This window comes from Danio aesculapii, chromosome 14 (genome assembly GCF_903798145.1).
Source record: "Danio aesculapii chromosome 14, fDanAes4.1, whole genome shotgun sequence".
Classification (NCBI taxonomy): domain Eukaryota; kingdom Metazoa; phylum Chordata; class Actinopteri; order Cypriniformes; family Danionidae; genus Danio; species Danio aesculapii.
Window position 1 is genome coordinate 25,225,256 of NC_079448.1, and position 25,304 is coordinate 25,250,559.

General features: G+C 36.8%; 1 protein-coding gene across 4 annotated transcripts in view; it reads left to right on the forward strand.

The window, feature by feature from the left end:
• The window catches only part of enox2 (ecto-NOX disulfide-thiol exchanger 2), a 412,131-nt gene that overhangs the window by 167,685 nt on the left and 219,142 nt on the right, over positions 1-25,304 (forward strand). For all 4 annotated transcript variants that reach the window (XM_056472047.1, XM_056472048.1, XM_056472050.1 and 1 more), the window contains one exon: positions 22,634-22,777. In XM_056472047.1, coding sequence (XP_056328022.1) covers positions 22,634-22,777 — 144 coding nt within the window. The remainder of the gene's footprint in view (positions 1-22,633; positions 22,778-25,304) is intronic.

Here is a 25,304-nt window from a genome sequence, read left to right on the forward strand (position 1 = left end):
GTCCTGAGTGAGAAGCAGCCACACCCCACTAGAGATTCGTCACGTCGTGCCAGCTGAACATAATGTCAGCGGCAAATCCCTAGTTCAGACTGCATGATTTTCAAAGTAGTCGTGTCTCAGATGTTTTCACACTGAATGACTATCTGGGGTAGCGTTTCGTCGCTGCTTTGTTTACACTGCAAGATGGATCGGCAACAGGGGGTTTCACAGTGTAGTAGGATGAATGGCTGACAACTTTGTTTCTGTCCGCAAACTACGTCTCACAACCAAACACACACGAGAAGTGACATGGAAACTACACAAGGTCACATAGTATATCTTTTGTTATACTATGTAAAAAAAAAAACCAAAACAATTAGGCAACTCGAGCGCCAATATAAAAATAAACACGCACCTCACTCCCCAATCAAACCCGAACGCATGACACGTTCAACCCCGCATCATAAACAAAACCTCCGCCAAAAAAAATAAACTCTCCCTTTCATCCGCATCAAAACACAAGCGTACAATCGCACTTTTAATACCGCGCCTAACTTCAAGGAACACTGCCACTCCCTCAGAATAAGACCAACTAGCACGAAAACTCATATTGTTTTACAAAAACGGACACGAAGCAAACCACTACGCAGCGCGCTCTCTACAAACACACAGTCAGCATGACCCCATGACCCGGAATCACCTGCATGCTGACTGCGTGACCAGGATTGAATGAGAGAGAGAGAGCGAGAGCCACCAACCAAGGCGCTCTAAATAACATTGTATCAGCTGACAGCTGTCATCCAATCACACAATCACTCATACCATAAAAAGGAAAAAACCTAAATGACAACCGTCACAAAATACTATGAAAATGAAGCCTTTAGTTGGGTAGAAATTCTTACCTGCCCTTTGAAGGGAATTAACTATTTCTCCTCACCTTTTTTCTTTTTCTACCCGGTTGCGGTGTTGCTCAGATGACACGTCAAAGGGTGCTCCTGCCAAATTTACACTAGTTTCTTCTCCATTTCTGGTGTCCAAACTGACAGAAAAGAAGCTCTTTTAACTTCTCCCTCAACCTCCCGCTGGCCTGCAGATACCCATACTAGTGGATGCTGCTCTCTCATTGGCTGTAGGTAATCATCGTTGTTATTTTCAATCAGAACACATTTCACATGGCATGATTTGAATCATCGACAGCTCCAGATATTTAGCACGCCAAATATCTTACGGGTGTTTGCGACTCATGGGCGATTTACTCAGATCACTCCTTTGATAGTTCTCACTGTATGATTGTCACTCACATGATTGAGCACAAATTTGCCTGTGATTTCAGACTTTTGCCTGCGATTTCTCAAAACCTGTCGGCGAGTCAAAATCTGCGCTAAAATTATGCAATCTGATAAATGTCGAGTTTTAGGAGGCACAAATCAGCACCGTAGTCTCCATAGACTACCTTCCTCTTAGCCACTTTTTTTTGACAGTTTCAGTGCTAACACATAGGTGTTTGTAGCTCTGTTCTCATTTAAAAGAGTGCTGGGAGCACAATCTCATATGAATTTAAAGCTATAGTCAGTTACAATTAGGATCAAAGCCTAAATATAGCCATTTTGAAGAGTTACACACACAAAAAAAAAACAAAAAGCGTGCGGTATTTTGAGCTGAAAATTCACTTACACATACTAAGGACATGTGTAAGACTAAGGACTTAGTTTATGTCTAATAAAATAATAGGTAAGATTTATTGTTTAACATTAATTCATTATTATTATTTTTTTTTATCATTACTGGTAGCGAGTTCTACTCCATAGAGCATTTTGTTTTCATTGTGGACAGAAATATTCGCCTGCTTGACACTGGACACTTGTCATGCTGTGCTCGATTAGAACAAGGTGCAACACAGAGTGGTATGATTTTCAGTTTTTCATCTGCTGGTGTTTACATGTTTGACTCGAGTTCAGCAGAGCACAGATGGTTATTCAGCAGTAGGGACTAATAACTAAACAGTTTCATGTACAGTAAGCCCAGCCAACAAAGAGCCACAGTGAGTTGGGCAGACATCAGACGGTGAGGTTGTGCCTGGCCCCTAATGAGCAGTGAAATGTTTAAAAATGTAATTAACATGAACAGATTAGCACTCAGACGTCAGTATATTCAGCTCTAGGGCTCCTTTATGCACATAGAGATCTATTTGTGCTAAAAGCCCATGTTTGTGTTTATTTGTGTTTGCATGTACGTTTTTAAAGTTGAGCAGTCTTTCATGTGTGCAGGTGCAGAAAACACACACTGTACGCCATTGATGAGAGCGGCCTTTGAGCTTTACCGTTCACCAAACAGCTAATAAAGGCTCTGCTGTGCTGGACATGCTCTGCTAAACGCACGTTTGCATCAATGTTTACACGCTGCGGCTGCCTCCACCACCTTTAATTGATGAATTCACGTCTGTGATTCGCACTTCTATGAGGGAACTGCATTCACCCTCAAAGGTCAGTGGCAAAGACAGAAATGCAGAAACTCAATGAACTTTAAGCTCGCCACTGTAGCCACAGCTGGTGAAGCTGTGTGGCCTTCGATTCATTCATATGAAGGTGCAGGATTTATACTAGAATTTATTTGAATACAGTATTTATACTAATATAAATCATTACTATATTTATGTCAAACTATTCTTGTCAGGCATAATTGGAAAGAGTTATTTGATAGTAAATAAAAATATTATAGTTAACAAAAACAAACAAAAAAAAACAAAAACTAGCATTGAAAAAAAACATTTTTGTTAACTGAAATAAAAAAAAACTAACAAATATCCTAATTTACCAAAATCAACAAACAAAAACGGGCGACGCGGTGGCACAGTAGGTAGTGCTGTCGCCTCACAGCAAGAAGGCCGCTGGTTCAAGCCTCGGCTGGATCAGTTGGCATTTCTGTGTGGTCAGTTGCATGTTTTCCCCGTGCTTGCGTGGGTTTCCTCTGGGTGCTCTGGTTTCCCTCACAGTCCAAAGACATGCGGTACAGGTTAATTGGGTAGGCTAAATTGTCCATAGTGAATAAGTGTGAATGAGTGTGTATGGATGTTTCCCAGAGATGGGTAGCAACTGGAAGGGCATCCGCTGCTATAAAACGTGCTGGATAAGTTGGCGGTTCATTCCGCTGTGGCGACCCCTGATTAATAAAGTGACTGAGCCAAAAAGGAAATGAATGAATTTTTTTTAATGAATTTTGGTTTTATCACAAAAATTTAATTTGATGCTTTCATTTTGATTGGTTATTTATTTATTTATTTATTTATTTATTTATTTATTTAACTCAGCGCTTTGTGGACAGGTATATACTGTATCAGAAATCTTTGCCAAATTACAGTATTGCCATTATGCAAGCATACACAGGGATTAAGTCCTAAAGTAAAATAAGCCAGTATTTACTTACAAACTCAGAAATGGTTCAGTTCGGCTTTGCTGTGTACAAACTTGATTCTAAATTCATGTGTCACTACATATAATCCTCAAAATACCTTCAGCGCAAATCCATCAAGGGCATTTGTTGTAGAATCACAGTAATAACTGTACCCTTTAATACTGTATGATATTGCTTTGGTAGTGTAAGTGGCCTTTCACAAAGAATCCAGTTTTGCTTTTAAAAACAAGAGGCACAGGATAATGGAAATAAAAACACCATGTTCAAAGTCACATGTAGTTAAAAGTTGGACATTTGATTTGGGAAACTACAAAAAAAATGTAATTAGCACAGCAGTTAAATAATTCAGTCTAGTATGTGTGTCTAGAGAAGTGATGTACAAGAAACACAGTGAGATAAGTTAAGGTTTTCTGAATGGGAGTTCATAAATAATTGTATGGTCAATTAAATGTACCACAATATATTAGTGTATACAATTGACCTATCACTTTATTTATTCCTTTTTTTTTTTACTTTTGTTTTGTATCGAATGCAATAACCACAAAGGTTAGAGTCTGTTTTTTTATTTTTTTGTCCTTTTCTTCTCTTTGTCCTTTCATTTGTAACCCAAGGTATTGATTTAGTCAGGATACTGCAGTATCAAAGACTGATATCATACCAAACCCAAACTCTTGGTATCGATCCAACTCTAATAGACACGGAAAAATTCCTCACACAATTGACGACATTTATGTAAGCCGGGGCAGTCATGCACCTTGTTTGTTCAAGCGGCCAACATTGCAGTCGATCTCACACGGTCAATGTGTATATTTGCTAATGCGTTAGATGTTCGGCTAGGAATAGCCACACGGTTCTTTTCATTGTACACCCCTGATCTACATTCCGACGCTGCGCCTTCCTGAGTGCTGCTTGTAGGCCTTGTGACGACTTATCATCACCACTCTCAGGGGCATAAGTAGAATAGTGCCTGCTTAAAGCTAATTTTGGATCTCGTTCTTCAAGCTGCTCACAGTCACTGCAACAATAGAGAGGCAAGGACGGACTGCCAGTCGACCTTGAGAAATTACAACCCTCCATGCCCACTATTATTTATTTCACAACATCTGTTGGCCGGCATGATGCTGCCTGGTGTGAATCTGACCGCTCCAGTGCCTCAAGAATGTAACCCTTGTACAATTATATTAGTGCGTTGTTGGCTAAGCTGCACAATGTGACCTCTGTATGGATGTGCAGCTAAGTGCTTTCTTCCCCAAGGCGGCTATTCAAATTCTCCCAAGGCTCAGATTGACTGTTGGAAAGACTACAAAGTTTTTCCTGATGCTTTAGTTCTCAAAAACAAAGATAGGCCAATACGTTAATCTAAGGTCAATGTGCAGCATTATTACATTTTGACGTGGAATCCCATCAGCGGGGCATTTAGTCGGTTGTTTTTTCCATTTTTGACCATGTTGGAGACTGAAAAAGTCCAGATGAATTTGTCAGGTTGGAGTCCGTAATGCTCTGTGACATACATTTGCCCCGCTCTCTGTCTCTTAGACAGATAGACAAGGCTTGATCTCTCAGTTAAGTTGTTTTTTATAAGCTTTCAGAAGATTAATGGCTCACCCGGCGCTCTGCAGACCAGCATGGAGAGCCTCTTCCATTTCCTGGCCTCCGCTGTTTGAATGAACTTGATGGAAGTAGTTCTGCCTTTGAATAAATCATTTATGAGGCATTGCCACAGCTGGTATTAATAACATCTGTATTGTAAAAAGGAAGATGGCTGTGAAGGAACACCACTTAGGAACATTGAAAGCAGGTGCCGCTGTGTAAAGCCGGGATTCGGCTTGTGAGGGGAACGATTTTTAACAACTCCGTCTCCAGAAAGGAGCTACATGTGTTTCTTCTCCATGCTTTAACACTTTGGCTGTGGAGTAGCAGTGGCTTCAGCTGCCAGATTCTGGAAAGGCTTTTTGTAGTGCTAGACTTCTCGCTCAGTGTAACTGGGGTCTCCTCGAACCTTTAACGGAAAGCTGTGATTACGCTTTCTGCACAGGTGGTGTCATTTAGGAGGCAGTTGTTCAGCTCAAATGAATAAATTGCACCACAATTTTGGGATGTAAGCAGCTGAACAAACTTGCCCACCTTTCGCTTGGCTTAATGAGAGGGAGTTCATGAAGAACAACTGCTTCCTAATTTGCTTATTTGTTGCTTTTATTTAAAGTGCTCCTGGTGTAATGTGTTAATTGTTCATGGATCAGTTTCTTGTGGGAATTAAACCTATGACCTTCTGGTTACCAGCCCAGATTTTAAGCCATTTTTCTGTTTTCTCTTTGCAAATTGTGTTTACACTAGTTTCAGATTAACGTTTTGGCATTTTAATAATAACAAAAGTATAAAATATTAGTATTTTATCAGAAAGTGCATTTGCCAATACTATTAGCTATGTTTTATATTGGATATGTACATCAGATGGTAAGAACTGCATCAGTATAAAGCCAGATCACAAATCCAATTTGTCAATTCAAAACACAATCCGTTAATACACAAATACAGTTCTTAAATACAAAACACAATTCAAAAATACACATCCAATTCACAAATTCAAAACACGAGTGATTAATACACAAATTTAATTCAAAAGTTCAAAAACAGTTCATAAATACACAAATTCAACTCTTAAGTTCAAAACACAATTCATAAATACAAAGATTCAAATTCGTAAGTTCATAAAACGATTTATAAATAAACAAATTCTATTCGTAAGTTCAAAACACGATTCATAAGTAAACTAATCCAATTTGTAAATTCGAAACACAGTTCATAAATACACAAATTCAATTTGTGAGTTCAAAACACAATTCATAAACAAATCCAATTCGTAAATTCCAAACACGATTCATAAATACACAAATTCATTTCGTAAGTTCAAAACACTATTCATCATTAATACACAAATCCAGTTCATAAGTTTAAATCACGATTGATAAAACACATTCAATTTGTAAGTTCAAAACATGATACAAATCCAACTCATCTGGTGAAAATATTTTAGATTTTTACTAGCAAATTCACAAATTGTGTGTTGTATTTATAAAATTGTGTTTTGACTTTACAAATTGGATTTTGTATACTAGCATCAGTTAAGATAAAGAGAAAATGTATTAATTAACAGCATTAAACAAAAAATCGTGATTTAATGTTTACCTTCAATGTAGTATATAGCACTTTAGATAAAAGTATCTGCCAAATGAATATGTAAACACAAAGATGTTAAATGTTCCTTTGTTCCTATCAACAACAGATTTAGTGATTTTTAAAAGTACTGTTGTTCACACGATTTCTTTTTACTTTGATTTTTTTTTTCTGTGTTTGTTTCATAATTCGGTACATTAAGTCCAACATTTATGTCTCGATAACCTGAAATTGTATGATCAAAAATTAAGTAAGTACATTAAATATATATAAAGAGAGAGAGATAAAATAAACACACCACACAACATCTAATTTTGTTCCTAACTGATAAACGGTCTGTGCTGCACTGCTCAAATGTGTAGCACAGTATCTTTATGCTTTCATTTACTTTGACCTTTCAGTTGACCTTTCGTTTAGTTTTGACCTTTGATGCTTTTCATATGCAACATAACTGACGTTGCTTATCAGTCTTAGTGGTGCTCGCTGGAAACATAGCAAAAATGAGAACATTTGAATGCACTCAAAAGCGTTGCTTGTTATACTTGTTGTAAGGACAGTTTAATAGTTCATAGAATATAGAAAATATATCCAAATTAATGTAAAGATGACCATAAAAAAGACGAGTATTGTTCTGAAATGACAGACTAAGCATTACTATAGTTTCATCATTCATAACTTAGGTCCGTCACCCTGTCTCCATTCCAGACCTGAGATCTTTAAATCACCCCTATGACCTTGACAATGTGGTTTACCTCATTACCACTTAAAAGACCAGTGCTGGATGGCATGAGTCCATGGAAAAGATTCTCTGAGGCCTTCTCTGTCAAGTCCAGTCCCCGTAGGCACCCCTTCAGGCAGCGTCCACACAGAGAGACCTGTCCTGCTGACTTTGCCTTTGATATGGTGGACCTGAGAAAATCGAGCTTCTCTCCAACCACTGATGACACACACCAGCATTTACAGACCACACCACACCGACTGTCACCAAGAATCAGTTTCATCTCTGCTCACCAAAGATGTTATTATCTACGCTCCCGCATTGATCCAACTAATTTGGCAACAGCTATGGCATGTGTTCAGCACAAAACAGCTCGCCACACCAGGAGGTGCTAAATCCAAGGCTGTAAGAGTGTGATTTGTGTTTATTCATATGATACAACAGGACTTCTGGCATTGGTTATGTTTCAAAGCCTTAGAGTGCACAACAAGGCACGTTCCGCTGCTTTGCTAATACAGTCTTTAGCGGGAGGGATGAGACCTCAGTCAGCCCTGCTGGTATTGTCATTACTATTATTGATTCTCATTTATTCCAGCTGCGAATACTGCAGAGTTGCCCATTGGCTGGTGTTAAGCGCCTCAGATGCTTCACAGCTGTGGTGACTGTCAACTGCAGCTCAGCATGGATGGGATCAATGAAGCACTGAGAGAAAGACAGTCAGATGGGCTGGCAGTAGAATTTCGAGATGTGACATGCAAGAGGGAATACGATTCACTGAAGAACGTGCTTGTGATTTGTTTTCTTGCAGCGAGGAAAAGTTTTTCATCTGGTCTCGGTCTGGACTATTTCTTCATGTGTGTGATTAAGTTTAATTAGCATTTCCTTTAGGGGACTGAGTCATTTTCCAGGATGTTTAGTCTGTCATCGTGTTTGATTTGTTTGGTGCCCCTTGGAAATGTGTGTTTTGTTTGTCTCATGTTTTAAAATCAATTTCTTGACATCTCATATCTGGTTTCTTTGGCCAGATTTTGTAGTCATTCAAATGTGTCTCTTGTGCCGCCTGTCCTCTTGCATTCTGCCTCCAAATCCCCTTCTGTCACCAGCCTGCTGTTATTTGTTTTTACTAGCGTCATGGGAGGGATATTTTCCTTAATGTTGTTTCGCATAACAGGGGAAGTGGGTTTCTGACCAGATGTTAAACACTGCTTTGGCAACTCATCCATCTATTTGCAACAAAAAAGAGGACCTAGGGAGGTAGTTCAAACTCCATGTGGCTTTGACATGATTTTTCCACCTGAACTTGTCTTAAGATCCTCAAAACAGATTTTTTGGTAGTCTTTTTATTGTAATAAATTAGTTTGTGTGTATTCTCTTTTGTGTGTAATCTCTTTATCTGAGTCTCTGGAGACCCTCGGAATGAATTGATCTCTAAACCCAGCCTAATTAAGCAGGCTGGTATAAATATGGAGGCCGCTCTCGGTTTAAAAGCATCTAATTTACAAGAGTAATTGAAACATTTTTTCATACCAGAGAGAAAGTTCGGCTGTGAAAGACCTGGCTGATGGATTATGTGAAGATGGGAGCAAAACAAACAGACATAATCATGTACCAAGTGACAATCAAGTGGCTTGCTTACTTGTGGCCTTGTGCATGGCATTCCTTGTTCTTAGTGTGTCCCAGTTCTTTTTTACATTATGACTCACACTACATGACTCATACTAGTATCAAAGTTTTAAATAAAGTTTATACATTTTATATGCATCAATCTAGGGGACTTAGAGAACAAAATTTAGAGCTACAAGTAAATTTTTCATTTATTTGTGAAAAATCCCAAATAATTTTTTTTAACCTCTAGCCCTTGCCATTAGCCCTTGAGTGTTAAGGGGAAGGGCTTCAAATTCACCCCTGAAAATGGGACAGCAGCCGCACTGGTCATTGCAAGCTCTTACGTCATGTGAGATTGATGATGGCTGTAGTTATTCCAGTTGCATTATTATTTTGATATTTATCTTCAGGAAATTACAAAAGGCAATGATGTCATGTTATCATAACGTTATAATGTGGCAACAAACTCAACTGTAATGTGTATTTATGTGCAACGGTTCAATCTACTCACGGTTTGGTATGTATCACGGTTTTAGGGTCAATGTTTTGGTAAGGTACAGTTTGTGCTATGCTTAGAAAAAAAATGGCTACAGAACAATTCATAGAAAAATATATATATTTATTGGGTTAACAAACACCTGACAATGCTACAGGCTTCACACACTTGACTGTATATTCGCATGTTTTCTCATTAATTAATAAAAGTAGGGCATTTTGAAAATTGTATGTTCAAATAAAATGCTTAAGAAAAAGAGAGAAAAAGCTTAAACAGTCTCATCATTGAGATAATTATGACAACACATCCTAATAATTGAGCATAGTTAGAGTATTACTTCTGTTTTACTTCTGTTTACATTATGCTTGCAATACCAAGGCAACAATACATTTTTATTAACAATTCGTTATGACTTATCAGCACCATTGTAGTGAAGGAAATATAAACAAAGAGAGAGCATTCGACTCTTCTCTCTCATCTTAATTCGACGGGAACAGTCAGTCGAGAACTTTTCTTAGCAAGCAACGGGTAAACAGAGTGAATAAACAGCGGGAATGATCAGGTGAGGAAACACTGAAGTAACAGACCTGCACGACCTCTATAGACTGTATGTCCATGTCTGTATGGGACGCTTCTGGGTCTGAACACGGCCTGTTAGTGACCACTGATCTAGGTTTCCAGATCACATCTTTGCAACAACCAAAAAAATTGGCATTGGTTATTTTTTTGTTTTTTTGTATGTCTTTTGAAACACTGATGGCAATGCGCTGTGTTTTGGTCTCACCTGCACATCTACGATGTATAACCTTCGCTTTCAGTGCTGAACTCTCAGAATCTCCACACACACCAACACGTAAGTTGATGTCAGCAATGGATTTTAATACTAAGAGGTGATTGGACAGGTCTTCGCACATGCAATGCATCTGAAAGGTTATCGGGCCACAAAGGCCTTTTTTGCATTTGTTAAGTGGATAGTATTTTAGTATTTCAGACAGGAAGCGAAGTGGGAGAGAGAGGGGGTAGGGACAGGAAATTTCCTCAGACCAGGATTCGAACTCGGTATGCCCTGAAGTGCTACTGCACCATATGTCAGCGCGCTAACCACTAGGCTATTGCGCAGACACCAAACTAATATTAATAATACTTATACTGAACCACAGATCGCAGGGCGCACCAAACCGTGGGAAGGCAACGGAACGATAGGATTTTTACCAAGAAACGTTGCATCCCTAGTACTTATACCATGGTCATATTCATCAATGTTAACACAAGAAAACAACATTAATGTTATATCAGACACTGTAAAAAGGTCATTTCCAGCCACTAGACAGGGTATTCGAGTGTCAGATGTGAAAGTATGTTGTGGGACTACTATGCAAGAGTTATATATGTACGATCATGTATGACTGTAAAACACAAACATCATTATTAATGTATTAAAAATTCTTAAAAATGCCAAAAAGTACTTACATTTGTGCATCTCCTGACATGTTATCGTTGTAGATGGTGTATCCTCCTTGGTTTCTAGTGTGGTCCTAGAAAATCTCAGTTTCATGGGCTATCTCGGCCTACACCTTCAATCTAAAGAGAATTGGTACATCCATACCCCTTTATGTGAACACACAAAACGAGAGGTAGGGGTAAGGGGAAGAGCTAAGGCGTAGAGCTGGGATTGGGCCAACTGTAAATTACATTCATTATGAAAGAAACCATTGTGAGATGCTGAAAACACTGCTCAAGTGTAAATGAACACAGTACCAGAACATTCCAAAGAACAGATTTTACAGTGGATTTGAGTCATCTGATTTGTAAATGGTGTTAAGGGCTGTTTTATATTAAAACACATCAAGTTTAATAATGAAATGCCTTTAAAACGATTGATACAACAAGAAAATAGGCACAGTTATGTGAAGCAATCAGATGACTTGGCACAGTGATATATTGCTGATATTGTTCCACAAGACATTATGAAACTATGCAGACAGCTTCTGACACACTTTTGTTTTACAGTAACCTTTGCAATCATCTCATGAGGGCAAACAGAAAGGATCGCTTTATTTAATGAATCCACACAACTCCGAGTTTTCAGTCTCTTATGTACCCTGAGACTTGCGTGAACTTGTACAAGAGAGAGTAAACAATAAAAAGGAAACTTTCCCCTCTTAACACGGTGACATATCTTGGTTGCACTGTGGTTACAAGAGCACAGAGGCGATTATGTTCCCCCCCAAAACAGTTTGTCTTGTCTTGTTTATGAGCGCACAATGGTCCTCTCTCATATCAAGAGCCACAGGCCCGTAGGTGAAGTGGGAATGCGTCAGGCCTCTAAAGCACATTGGTACATTGTGATGGAAATGTATTTGCGAGCAGAAAAATGAGAAAAGTCATCATGCCACACCTGATGCGAAGTACCCGATTTTGTCTCTGGATGCAATGAGACATTTAAAATTCCTCTGTAAACACATTAGCGAATCACTTGTCTTAGGTTACAGATAGAGCAACATTCATCAAATCCGTTGCCTCAACACATCCATAAATGCATGAGTTTCATTTGGTGTCAGAGGCCGCCGGCTGACTTCGAGTCCCCTGCTCGGAATTGCTCGAGATTCTGCATGCTGGAAAGTCTTTCCCTCATCACATCTTTCGCTCCTCATCTTTCACTTCATCTCTCTCTCTCTCACTCTTTCAAAGATAAGAGAGTGTTGTGCAAGTTCTCCTGCTGCTGCACGGAGTATGTGATCTGCATCCGTCTTTCTCCTCTGTGGCCATCAGTCGCAGGAACAGTAATACTCATTTAAATCTCATCAGCGGCTCTATTGAAGCATTTCCATCTGCAGCAAGAGAACAGTGTCAGAGGCAGAAAGCAACCTAATTCCTTTTTTGTCTGCCTCTCTTAATCTATTTTTTCTGTCTTTTTTCGGGATGCTGCTTGTGATCAGGTATTCAGATCTTCAGATTGAATTTAGCTTCAGTCATCCTTTGCTCTTGCTCAGCAGAACTGGATGTTCTTTCATTTATCGACTTTCGCCTGTTATTTCCATAATATATAGCCTCTGTCAACATGGTTAGCGTTTATGCGCCGCTTTTCTGTCATGGCTGGTGGTTTCCTCTTGAGTTTGTCCAGCATGTCCAGAAGAAACATCAATCAGAGATATATATGTGCTGTGTGCCTGGAGAGTTGTTTGGGGTCATGAATGGGCCATGGGCCCCCTACTATAGTTGGGGAACTCTTGACCTTGATTTGCTTGCCTGTGGACTTCAATCAATCTCCAAGGGCCGACAGTCTGCTGTTGGGTAACGTCAGACTGCCATTGAGTGTCTGTCGGGTGAGTTTGTTTTGTGTGAACCATGCATTGGTTCACAATTGCAGGAGTTCACCTGATTCAGCATGTTCAGTGCTATGATTGGCTGTTCAGCTACGAATCCGAGCCTGAGGACAAAACCCCATATCCTCTAACATAGAAGCACATTCTAGTTTAAGGGTGCTTTCACACCTGTAGATTGATTGTTTTGTAAAGAAACAGGAATTAAAATTGTTACAATGTTTATTTTTGTTCTTAATGCGGTTCACTTTCACACTGCAATGTTTCTAAATGGACTAAAATAACCAAAACAAGTCACGTGCGAGTAAACTCTCCTCACGTTGGTCAGAGTTTCACAGAGTTTAAAATTTTTAAGTCCCGCTGAGCTATCATATGTCCTTTTTTTAACTTATGACGATGAGCAATTAGATATTATAAGTGAAAAGTTGCCCTTTAATTTTGAATGGTGGCACCCATAGATATCGCCACCAAATATAAATCAGAGTTAAAACTTACTCATACAGAGCCTTGGCTAGAATTATGCGTTTTAGGCTTTACGGTATAGAGAGAGATAACACATAAACCAAGACTACAGTTCAGTCAATTTTACTTACAGATAAACAGCTCTCGTTAATAGTTCAGCATGCTTTCACTTTCGTATTTGACATGAAATTCACATTTACCTGTAGGAAAGTTGACATCCCGCCCTAATCATTATTCTCTCTTTACATATCCATAATACACTGTGATATAGCTTGGTTTGTTAGTTTGTTGGACCGTATTGCTTTCTTACTACAATCAATCTGCTCCAGAGTTCGTTTCAATCGAGCAGAGACCATCTCATTTAGGTGATCTCGGACTGATTGTTTTGGCGTGGATCCGAGTACGATTGCTGGTGTCACTTATGCCAAACGAACCGCAATAACTGGGGAAACGGGCCAGGTTCTGAAACAAAAGTCTAGATGTGAAAGCACCCTAAGTCAACAGTCATCCATTTAGTGTGTTTGTGTGCCTTTTTTGGCCCATGCACAGTCAATGTGAGGTGATTGCTAGTTCTTTGAAATCAACTTGGTGTGTCCCGGGCTTTACTGTGCCTATTAATGAATACTGCCAATGTGTGTTTGTACTGTATGCATGCATGTGTTTTCATCATGATTCATCATGATCAAGGCTTGGCAATATGACCAGAAAACATCATCAATCCAATTTTATATTTACTGTAAATCTATACCGATAACATTTGCTATATCATTGCTATTCAATTTTCACATTTATGCATATCAAAGCACACATGATGGAAAAACTCTCACAACTATTGTTGTTGTAAACAGCAGATAACTTGTTAAGAGCTTTTAAGTTCATGTTATTACTGTACGACTTCTGTACATCACTGCAGCTGTCTTTGTTTTAAATAGTTTGTAAATCGTTTGGCCATAAAGCAGTGGGCAGTTTTGGTGCTCTAATAAGCCTGTATTCTACACAGTGCAATGTGTGAGGGCTCGTGAACCATAGAATATGACAGAGCTTGCATTTTAAAGCCAAATTGAAACTGAACTGAAATGAATATTTCTCTGAAAACTGGCCATGAGTCACTGTTCTCTCTGCCATCTCTGATGTAATCAGTATGGTTTTTCTTTACATTTGAACAGATTGTTTGAGTGCATTCATTTACTGGGTAATTAGACTGAAAACATTTCTTGTATTTTATAGCCTAAAATGTTCTGTTCACAAACAAAGACGCAAAACTGATTTAATGAGTTAAAATGAAAAGTCTCACTTTATATTACGGGACCTTAACTACTATGTACCTGCATCAAAAAATAAATTCACAAAAACAATTCACTTACTGTGTTCATAATGCATTGCAGAAGACTTCTGGTGCTCATGAGGTGGGATAAGGTCAGGGTTAGGGACAGGTTTGGTGGTATAGGTAGGTTTAAGGGATGGGCGATGGTGTAATTATAAATGTAATTACATGCATTTATTTAATCAATCATAAGTACATTTGCACAATAAGTACATTGTAACAAAACATTCATTTAATTGTACATGCATATTAGTTAAGACCACCTAAAATAAAGTGGGATCAAACAAAAATATCAGGACCAATTCTCACTATTGTCTAGTTGTTTAATATGATTATTATTGTCCTATTGGCTGTTCATTATTTCTTATGATGTACACATTCTACATATAATCCTACCCATTGCATAAACCTAACATTAACAAAGTAAACACAGGCTCATTCTGAAAATGTAACCCTATATACATTTATGGAGATTGCAAATTATGTAGCCAGAAGTATGTATGGCTGCATTTCGTTTTTAAAACTAACGCTACGGGGCGGCATGATGCCGTTCCTTTTCTCGCTTACTAGCTGACCGCTTACCTCTGTATGGACTGCTTTCCCGCTATTACCAGTTTAAGCAGTTAGCTCGCCATGTACGTCGGTGGACTTGAGATGCAGAGAGTAGTTGACCATGACAACTGGGTTCGAGTCAGGTAAAGAACGGTTCCAGAAAGCAGGAAAGACAAAAACAGAAGCTAATTTAGGAAAGGGGGTGGGCGGGTCAATTGGTGCTTTTGAAAATATTATTGGGTGGGTGGAGGGTGGGTCAGTCAATCGGTCATTCAGTCGGTCAAACAGTCAGTCACCAGCGACTTCTAGTGGATTTACGCGAGAAGAGCAGGTGCGAATGGCACTCACAAGATAAATTTGAGATCTCAAAAAGCATACACAGCGGCCTCTGGTTTATTCACAAACACAAAAACTCCAAAAAAACATAGCTCTTGGGACACATTTGGCGCTCTCCAGAATTATTTATAGAGGTACGTTTTCAGAATGAGCCTGGGCTGAACAAAACATATATTACTATTTATAAGTAGCAAATTATAATTATATTGAGGAACAAGTGATGGTTAATGGTTTGTTAATAGTGAGAATTAAACACTATAATAAAGCCAGAACAACATTTCTGTTTACCAGGGTGCTTTTTTTAAACAGTTGAACTTATTTTGCAGTATAAAATGACTTAACAAATACTGCTAAATCCAAAACATTTATTTTGCACAAAGTCATCACCAAAATGTTATAAATATTCAGTACACCGCTCATCCTTTCCAGCTCATGTCATTCTCAGGCTTGATCTGGACTGAATGAATCATTGCTGAACATGTTCCTCCTGTTTCATTAACAACTCATTACATGCCAAGAACTTCTCATTCCTGCAGTAGCACACGCAGCATCAGCCAGAGCTTGGATGGCTCGTTCGGCACTGTTTAAATTAGTCTTCAGCCACCCGCTTTTTTTTTTCGTCCTCCCCTGTCTTTTTTCAAGCTGTCATTCTGCAGTGCTGCTATTCTGTCACGTATTCCATATTCTACTTTACTTATCTGCTTTTTCACACTCAGTTGCCTTTCTATTGCTTCTCCATTCAGATCCCATTTCTCCACAGTCTTGCCTTCGCCTCCTCGTCCACATGAGTGGTGTGATTTTGGAGAGTTGCGCACTGCAGAGGGCTGATTTGGCAGATTATGACATGGAGTTTAAAGCCGTGCCCTCTGAACTTGGTGTCAGTCTCTTTTTTTCCCTTTGCTTTTCTTTTGCTTTATTTCTCTCATCATATGGGATATGCAGTGACAGCCCCCCAGCCTCATACTTCTGTATCCTTCAGGCGAATAATACAAAGCAAAACAATGTAAACCGAGAGGCGTGATGAATATTTCATGAAAACCGACCTGAAGCGTATCTCAGACATCACTCTGCATTCTAAACAACACGTAAAGCACGATGGGATAGGAAGTTACGAATATAGTAGTGTTGCTGTTAAAACTTTCTCTGCAATGATATGTTGTATATCCATCTTGACCTATGTTGTTTCCCTGACCTGTAATGCTTTGGTTGAATTATGGGAATAGCTTATGTTAAACTGTAAATGAAAAACAAAACTGGGTACAAAGAGGTTGTGTTATTCTTCTCACAGTTCACTATTGAATATTAAGTGGAAACTTATTTGAATTAACTAGTTACTTTAAGAAGACTATTAAAAAAACACTCAAGTTCACCACAGCAATGATATGGATGTATACTGATTATTACGGTAGGGGAGAGCAGGTTTGAAAGTAACGTGGGACGAAAGTAACAAAGCAATTTTTCTCAAAGCTCTGACAACATTTGCTTTCCAGGCTATAACAGCACATTCATCATTCAACCCTTGATGGAGCTGCCAAATATTACCTGATTTCGGGACCATGACTTCTCTTTTTATTCGCTACAGTACTCAGTCTACAGGTTATTTAGTGCAATAACATCCTTAAAGTGGAAGTGAAGCAGTCGGTCAAGTTTACATCATTTTGTAAATTGAACATTGGGTTAAATTAGGCTTTGCAGTCTCCGTTTTCAGTCCATTACTTCCACTGTATCTGTTCAGCTGAGGAAACGAAACCAACCCAGTGATGCCAGACACGGCGATATTCCAAGATGGTGACGTCCTTGCACTAAAAGCTGTAGTAAAACATGCTCTTTTCTTCAAAATGGCTACATTAATCTTGTTTGTTTAATATATTTTCATTAAAGTTGAATCCAATTTACAAAATAATGTAAACTTGATTGAGTGCTTCACTTCGACTTTAAGTTTACAATGTCTGAATTTTTCTGTTTAAAAGTAAATCAGGTTTAAATGGCAAGAGTTTCTGTGGGGACAACTGTAACACTGCTATTTATATCCCACTGCTAATAGCCATACCTTATTTTTCACTTCCACATTAGAGCTTCAGAGTTTTGATTCATATGTTTATATAAAATGCCTATTGCCAATAATATATTATATATATATATATATATATATATATATATATATATATATATATATAATCTACATTGTATAAGCGCTATACAAATAAAGGTGAATTGAATTTATTTATTTATTTATTTATTTTTGTTCTTTTTTTGTTTGTTTGTTTTTTTTGTAAAATGAAAATGCAAAAAGGACACAAAATATGTTTGTAGTTAACCTTAACAAGGTCACAGTCAGATATATTTTAAATAAACAAGATTAAGCCAGTAAATCTAGTGGATATTGTTGTGTTACTTTTCTCCCTACAGATGCGGTCAAAAGTAACAATATGCAAGTGAAATTATTTTGAAGTAATACCACCCGATGTTGAGGGACCACACTTATAAGTTAGTAACCACAGCAAAATCTATATTTCTGTCTAAAACATTAGCTTTTAAACATAGGTTTTTATGACAAATGGTACTTTCATCCCTCCTCTCCCTACTTTAGTGAATACAGGAATTTTCCCAAAGTGTAACCCATGATTTAAAACTCAGCAGTCACATGCAGAAAAAGAGTTGATGCAAGGAATGATTACAGATTGTTTAATGATAAACCATGGTATATTTCTGTCAGTTAGAATTACTGTTTAAAAAATCATTACATCACGTTCAATTATCACAATTTTATGACCTTGTTGTAAATCTTTCATTCAGTCTGACGCATGCAAAGTTGTCTAAATTTGTTTATGTATTTTATCTTGCTTGCAACAAACACAAATCTTCCACAACTTGAAGTTGCCCCCACAAACAATGAAGTTGCCCCCAAAAAAAGTCAAGAAATGTGTTATTTCAGCACATTTTAAAATAAGTAGTTTGAACAAACAGCAAACTTCATTTTTTGAGGGTGTGTTGTGCTCTATTTTTGTAGAATTCCACCAAACAAATAATATACAGACATTGAAGTCGCAGGACCACAGTGCTACATAAATAGATTTATATAAATATGACATATAGACACAAGGTTATTGTAATAAATGATCACTAAAACTAAGACTGAAATTATTGGGCAGAAACATTTTTGTTAACTATAGGGCTGCACAATATTGGTAAAATCTAATATTGCGATATTTTATTTTTCTGCGATAAATATTGCGATATGAATACAGTTTCATCAGATATTTTGAATAGCGCTTCTTGATGGTTTTCTGAGGAGTCGAACAGTATTCATGTTTATTTACGAATCCAAATAAGTCATATAATTCAAAATTAAGTGTTTTTTCCTTAAAACATTCAAAATTTTCTGCCTGTTGGGTAAGTAAAGTAATCTTATTTTTGGTTTGAAATGTAAATATTTGGGCTAGAAACTACAAAGATTAAAAGCAATTTTTCTCCCCATAAATAATATAAAATTCTGTATGAATAGTTAAATGCAATTATTCTTTGTTACACCTCCAAACAACATCATTTTCTGAAGCCAAATGTTTTAAACTCTTTTGAAATGCTGGCCTTAAAAACACATGTAAATGATACATTTTCACTCTATTTTAGTTCAACTCAGCAGTGACTCTACAAATCACGTGTTCTGTAGCTCCTGGTCAACTATAAAGCAGACTCCGCACATCTTGTGATGCGGATTTGTGCATTGCTGTTTGTTATATTGTCTATTGTTAAATAAAATAAAATAGAAAATAATCGCAATAAAGGAAAAGCTAAAAGTAAACGAAACTCAAATTCAAATAAGCTGCACAAACAAGTTTTTGGTTTGGTCGACACTGAATGTGTTCTGTTAACTCTTGATAAGCTAGAATTACTAAAACAAATATTGAAACTGAATGTCGAAAAACTAAATTGAAGTGTCCTCACAATATACAATCTACACGAAATCTAACAAAACCATTAATGAAACAAAATAAAAAACCCAGACATGAATCACAAATTTAGGAATAGTACAGAAATTGAAACTAATTTAAAAATGCTACTGGACATAAGAGCACCCATACATAGAGTGGTAATCTAATGCTATAAATAGTTTGATGCATTTTCATTACGTTCAATAACTGAGAAAAATCGCTTCATGTTGCATTTAGATAAAGCAAAAAATGCTAATGTGGGTTGTGTTATAATACATTGCTGTTGAGGTCATTGTAATGAAAATGCTGCAGAAGGGATTGCTTTTTTACATGTAAATTGCTGTACCTGTGTCGTCTTTATACCTATACTTGATTTTCTTAAGTTACTGTTTACTAAGAAAATGTTCACAGGGATTCATGTTGATGGTGTTTATGGTGTGTGTGTTTGTTTGGGTATAAGTGTGTCTGCACGTGAAGTTCTTTTTCAGCTAATTTTACCAATAACCATGATCATTTTGGTTACTATAATTGTAATATAACATTTTTTTATTGGGTTTCATCTCTAGTTTGATGGTATTGTTGAATCTATTGTTCCTTGCATGGTTGAATTTGTTCTCTTTTTTGGATGTCTAGAACGGAAATGGAAGGAGCCCTTAGGTATTGATTGCTGTCTCAAGAACACTGCCTAATTTAGCATCAGAACCTGCAGTCAATTTCTGTAATGGAATTCACGGAGGGGTTAATAAAGAATGAGACGGAGAACGTGTGGTGTGGATAATCCTGTCTTTGTGGCTTTCAGAGCAGAAATATGCCGCCATTGAAATGAAGCTACACCATTAAATTAGTCTTAAAGGGCCATTTCTGTCCTCACTTCATGAATCATTCTCTAGCAGTCTAGACGGAAACATAGGAAACTTTTAATCAGTTCTTTCCACTTTGGGTAGTTTAGGTACTACTTCAGGCTGTTTGCAAGTTGACTGTTCTTTTACCGTATACATCTGACACACAGTGTACATTTATAATGTCAGGAGCTCTCTTTAAGAAGAAAAAAGTTCAGGTTTTGATCAGTTAGCTGAGAATTCACTGGTGCTAAAGTGAGGAATAGTTTTTTTGTAGTGTGCAGCAAACTTGACAGAACTTTTTGATGCCAATGGCCCACAAAAAAATCAAGAGACCTTCTTCCTTATATTTATCATTCAAAATATTTACTTTCTGTTATTAAATTATCTCTGCCATGTGAGAAAAATTGTAAAAATGTAAAATTGCATTTTATTTTATTCATTTATTCGTTCGTTCATTCGTCCATCCATCCATCCATCCATCCATCCATCCATCCATCCATCCATCCATCCATCCAACAATTTATTTTCTTTGTTTGTTTGTTTGTTTGTTTGTTTGTTCGTTCTTTCTTTCTTTCTTTCTTTCTTTCTTTCTTTCTTTCTTTCTTTCTTTCTTTCTTTCTTTCTTTCTTTCTTTCTTCTTTCTTTCTTTTTAGAACTTTCATTTTAATTTATTGATCATTCACATGATGTTTGACCTGTATTTAAAACCAAAAATAAAAAAGTACAATATGTCAGCTGTAAAGTACATGCAGGCAATTGTTATTGCCTAATAAAGCCCATTATGCTTTTTATTTTATTGCAATTTTAGAACACAGAACATACAAGGGCAATAACAACATTATATGGACATCCAAACAAATACAATATAAGAAGGAAAAAAAAAACAATTATTCAAAAAACAAAATTTAAGGCTTTAAAATAATTAACAGTTCTTTTTGCTTTGGTATTTTTAGTTTCTTTTATCGTGCATAGGTAATGACCTATTTCTATTTTAAAGTGAGTAAAGTTCGTTTTTTTCACTGCCCATTCACATTTATGGCCCATTATGCTTATTGGCAACGCAACGCAAAGCTGATGGAGCATGTACTAACCTACTGTGTGTATTCAATCACAAGATGGCACAAATCAGTAAGAAAATATAAAGCTGACATAAACGAAATTGGCTAAATGGAGCACACACTAATCTATAATTTATTCACAAATTTATCTATGATTTATTTAGTCACAAATAGGTGCCAAAAAGTGTGGCGGGCAAGTATATAAATCTGAATGTGGATTTATGTACGTATATACAGTAGATGTCACAGGGCTCAACAATAAGGACTACCCCATGGCCCAGGGTGAACAGAGGGGACAGTAGACAGGATCATTACTGACCTGATCAGGGCCAAGTGCTGCCTTGTCACTAAAGTTTAATTTAGTCAATTGCGTGAAAATAAAGTCTTAGAATTACGAAACAGTTTGTGCTTTCAAGCCTTTAAATGTACCTTCTCTGTGATGTCGTAAACACCATATTGCCTTTCAGTTCCTCTTATCTGATTGGATGTTTTGAGCATTTTGTTTTCTATAATCTGGAAACAACCAGTACAGCGAAGAGATGGCAGCATGGCAGCAACATCAAATTGTGAGGCTAAAAGAAGACGTCTGTTTCTAACATATTGAAAGCAGACATTTTCGCGGGTACAACATGGCAAAAAAAATTTATTGATGTTTTGCAGTTTGCCGTCAGTTTGGCAAGTCACCCACCTTTAGTTAAATAATTTCAAACTGCAATAAAATACCTGCACATTTTCCGTATTGCTCTTTTTGTTTTCATAACACTTTGAATTTTAAAACATGAACTTTTTTAAATAAAAAAAAAATGTAAGTTTGAATTTTGAAACTAAATGTAAATATTTAAATTCTAGATTCATAGACATTATTTTTGACACATTATTTAAAATATATGGCTAAGAAATATTGATTAATTAAATTTTTTTCCTCTTTTCCTTTTTTTTTGGTGGGGTCAGTGAAAATTTTGTCAGAGCAAGTAAAAATCTGAACTACTGGCTCAATCGCGCCAGGAGAAAAAAACTCTTAGCGTAGAACGCTGGATGTAAAAGAAATCAAATCAACTTGATTGAGAGTGAAGTACCCAGGTGAGCCTAAGTTATTTAGCATTTGTTATGTTTGAATAAAACACCTTGGGTTGTCGCGACTGACCAATCACGTTAAAGTATTCCAGATAGCCATGTAATTTCTAATAACCACTTTCTGTGGATGAAACTGACAACATGAGAGCTAATATATATTTCGGTTGGTTCTTTCAATATACCTAATGCTTTAATGTATCTTGTTTTATTTCATGTTCATTTAGTGTTTTAGGTAGCAGTAAAGAAACAGGTTTTATGTTGAAAGGAAGAAAGCACAATCCAGACTGATCAGAATGCCTAAGAGAATGATCAAACTCACCAAGTTTATCTGTTCTTTACCTCTGCAGGTCTAAATCCGCTGCCCTTCGATCCTGCCACGAACAACGAGCCGCTACAATTCAACAGCTCCAATGGTCCTCTGGTCTCTGAGTGTCCACTGGAAAACGGAACAGAAAACAGCAAAAAGAGAAAGAGACCCAACCTTCCTCCAGGTACGCTTAATGATTTCCTCTAAGCCCCAAACCACACTCATTCACACTCATCAAGCCCTCCAGTCGTTAACTCTATTCACATCGTTATTTCTGCTGTTGCTCTTTTCTTGACCTTTGAATGTGGGAGGTGAAGGCCTGGGGGTCTGCTGTATTCTGTGAGATGTTCACTTCAAATTATCGCCTTCATTAAAACGTCAGAACAGAAACCTCAGGGTATTTCCACTTTTCCGCTTGCTTTGATATCATAATTTGACATGAACATTTATGAGGTTAATAAAAACGAAAACTTAATTAAAATACACATGAACAAATAAACAAGCAGTTCTTATTTCCATAGAAGAGTTTCTAGAGGCATTTATGCTTGTATCTCATCACAATTATACGTTTCACCATGCTGTGTGTATTTTTAAAGTGCAGTGGAGAGTTAGAGAGCCATTGGATATATGCCAGTCATGAAGAGAGACTCTGACTGCTGCTGATGACCTTCAGAAACACACTTGAAAAGTGACGCCCAGGGAATTTTTTAAAAAACCTTTCTATCACAGGTTGGCTTAAATGAAGACCATTCATATTCATGATAATGTTAATGGCGTGCTAATTAATTGAATTATGATTAGCTGAAAAAGAAATGGATCGTGGAAAGGCTACTCTATGTTTCTGGTTGTCAGGGAGACTTAATTGGATCAGATTAATAGTTAATGGCAATTAGAAAGTCTCTTTCCTCTTCAGCAATTATAAATAAATACACATGTATGGATATAGATATGACTCCTATATTTTTGGCTATTTGAGTCAAAATTATATATATATATATATATATATATATATATATATATATATATATATATATATATATATATATATATATATATATATATATATATATATATATATATATGTATATATATATATATGTATATATATATACAGTTTTATATATAGTTTTATATATAGTTTTACAAAAATCATTAGAATATGATTTATATAGTAAATATAATGTTCCTTAAATAAGTTGAGTAAATTTGCTACTGTAAATATACTGTATATTAAGAGTATCAAAATAAAAGTCTGTCTTAAAAAATATTTTTGGAGGTATTTATGGAGGTATCATATTGTTGGTTATTTGATCGATATATTGATCCATATCGATGTAATGCTACAATATATTTGTCACTATTTTGTCCAAATCTTCTGGAATTAATTTTTGCAATATTGTCAATGTAAATTGGAACTGTAAATGTATTTATTGCAAGTACAATATCTCTTTAGTTCACTTCATTGCTGATGATACAATGAAGACAGTCCTGAAATTGGGAGCTTTGTCCCACATCCTGCAAGACACAACCAGTGCATGTCCTGCACCAGTTGACCCGTAAAGGATCCAATGTGGATTTTAACTGAGCTTCTGCTCTAGCCAGGAGTTCTAGACACTTAATGGACAGTAACATCCTGCTCAGAGAACATTAGCTGCCAGATCCAACAAAACACTGAATCTGTTATATCTGTTTTATGTTTGTCTATAGCATAATGGAACATAATGTAATGGCTACTGAGGGAAATGCATTTTCGTTTAAAATGTGAATGATCCTTCTTGTCGGTTATATTTAGTTTGAACAAAAAAGGTCACTTGGGGTATAAACTACATTGCTTCACTCAAACCAGAGAAAGTTGCTCCTGGGCTCAAAATAACAATTTTAAAGCATATATCCCTTGTCAGTAGATGTAATTTTGATAAACTGTTTAACAAAAATAAATAGTAGGACTGGATATTGATTCAGATCAATTGAAATTGATTTAGATTCCATTCAAATTCGAAACGTTTCATTTTAAAGCTTTCAATTCGATTTCTTATTAGAATTTTTTGATTCAGTCAGGTACGGTTCCAGTTTTATTTGCAGGTGAATCAGGTATGGTGTGGCACAATTATAAACATTTTTAAATTCTGGATTTTAGGTGCTGTTAGACAATTGTGCTGATAGTGTGTTTGTGCATGTGATGATCAGTTAATAAGGAGTCCAAAAAAAGAAAATATCTAATCAACGTCCATATTGCTGTTGACATTATAAATGCGTTATCAAAGCAACGGCTGACACATTTGCATTACATTCGAGACCTCCGTTATCAGCACCACCATGGAAAATAAGACTGGCCCGGATTGGAACATATAAAGAAGAGAGTGACATACTGCTAAGATAGCTAATGATTGATAATAAGACTCACGTTAATCATAGATGTTCATTGATATCAGAAATTAATTAAAAATGATTGATTCGAGGCTTTTGACTATCAATTGTATAGACCATAGATTAAAAATAAAGGTTAATCGTAAAAAATAATAATAAATTGCCCAGTCTTAGTAAATATGTAATCTAAACCGACCGTTTCTCAACATCCCATCATCTGCCATGCAATAGAACTGCCCTTCCACAATCATAGATCATTCATGGGTGGCTTTGTGTGGCCACTGAACCTGCATTTTCCCACTCGAAAGTCTATTAGTAGCTTAATAATTGTAAATATTAGCCCT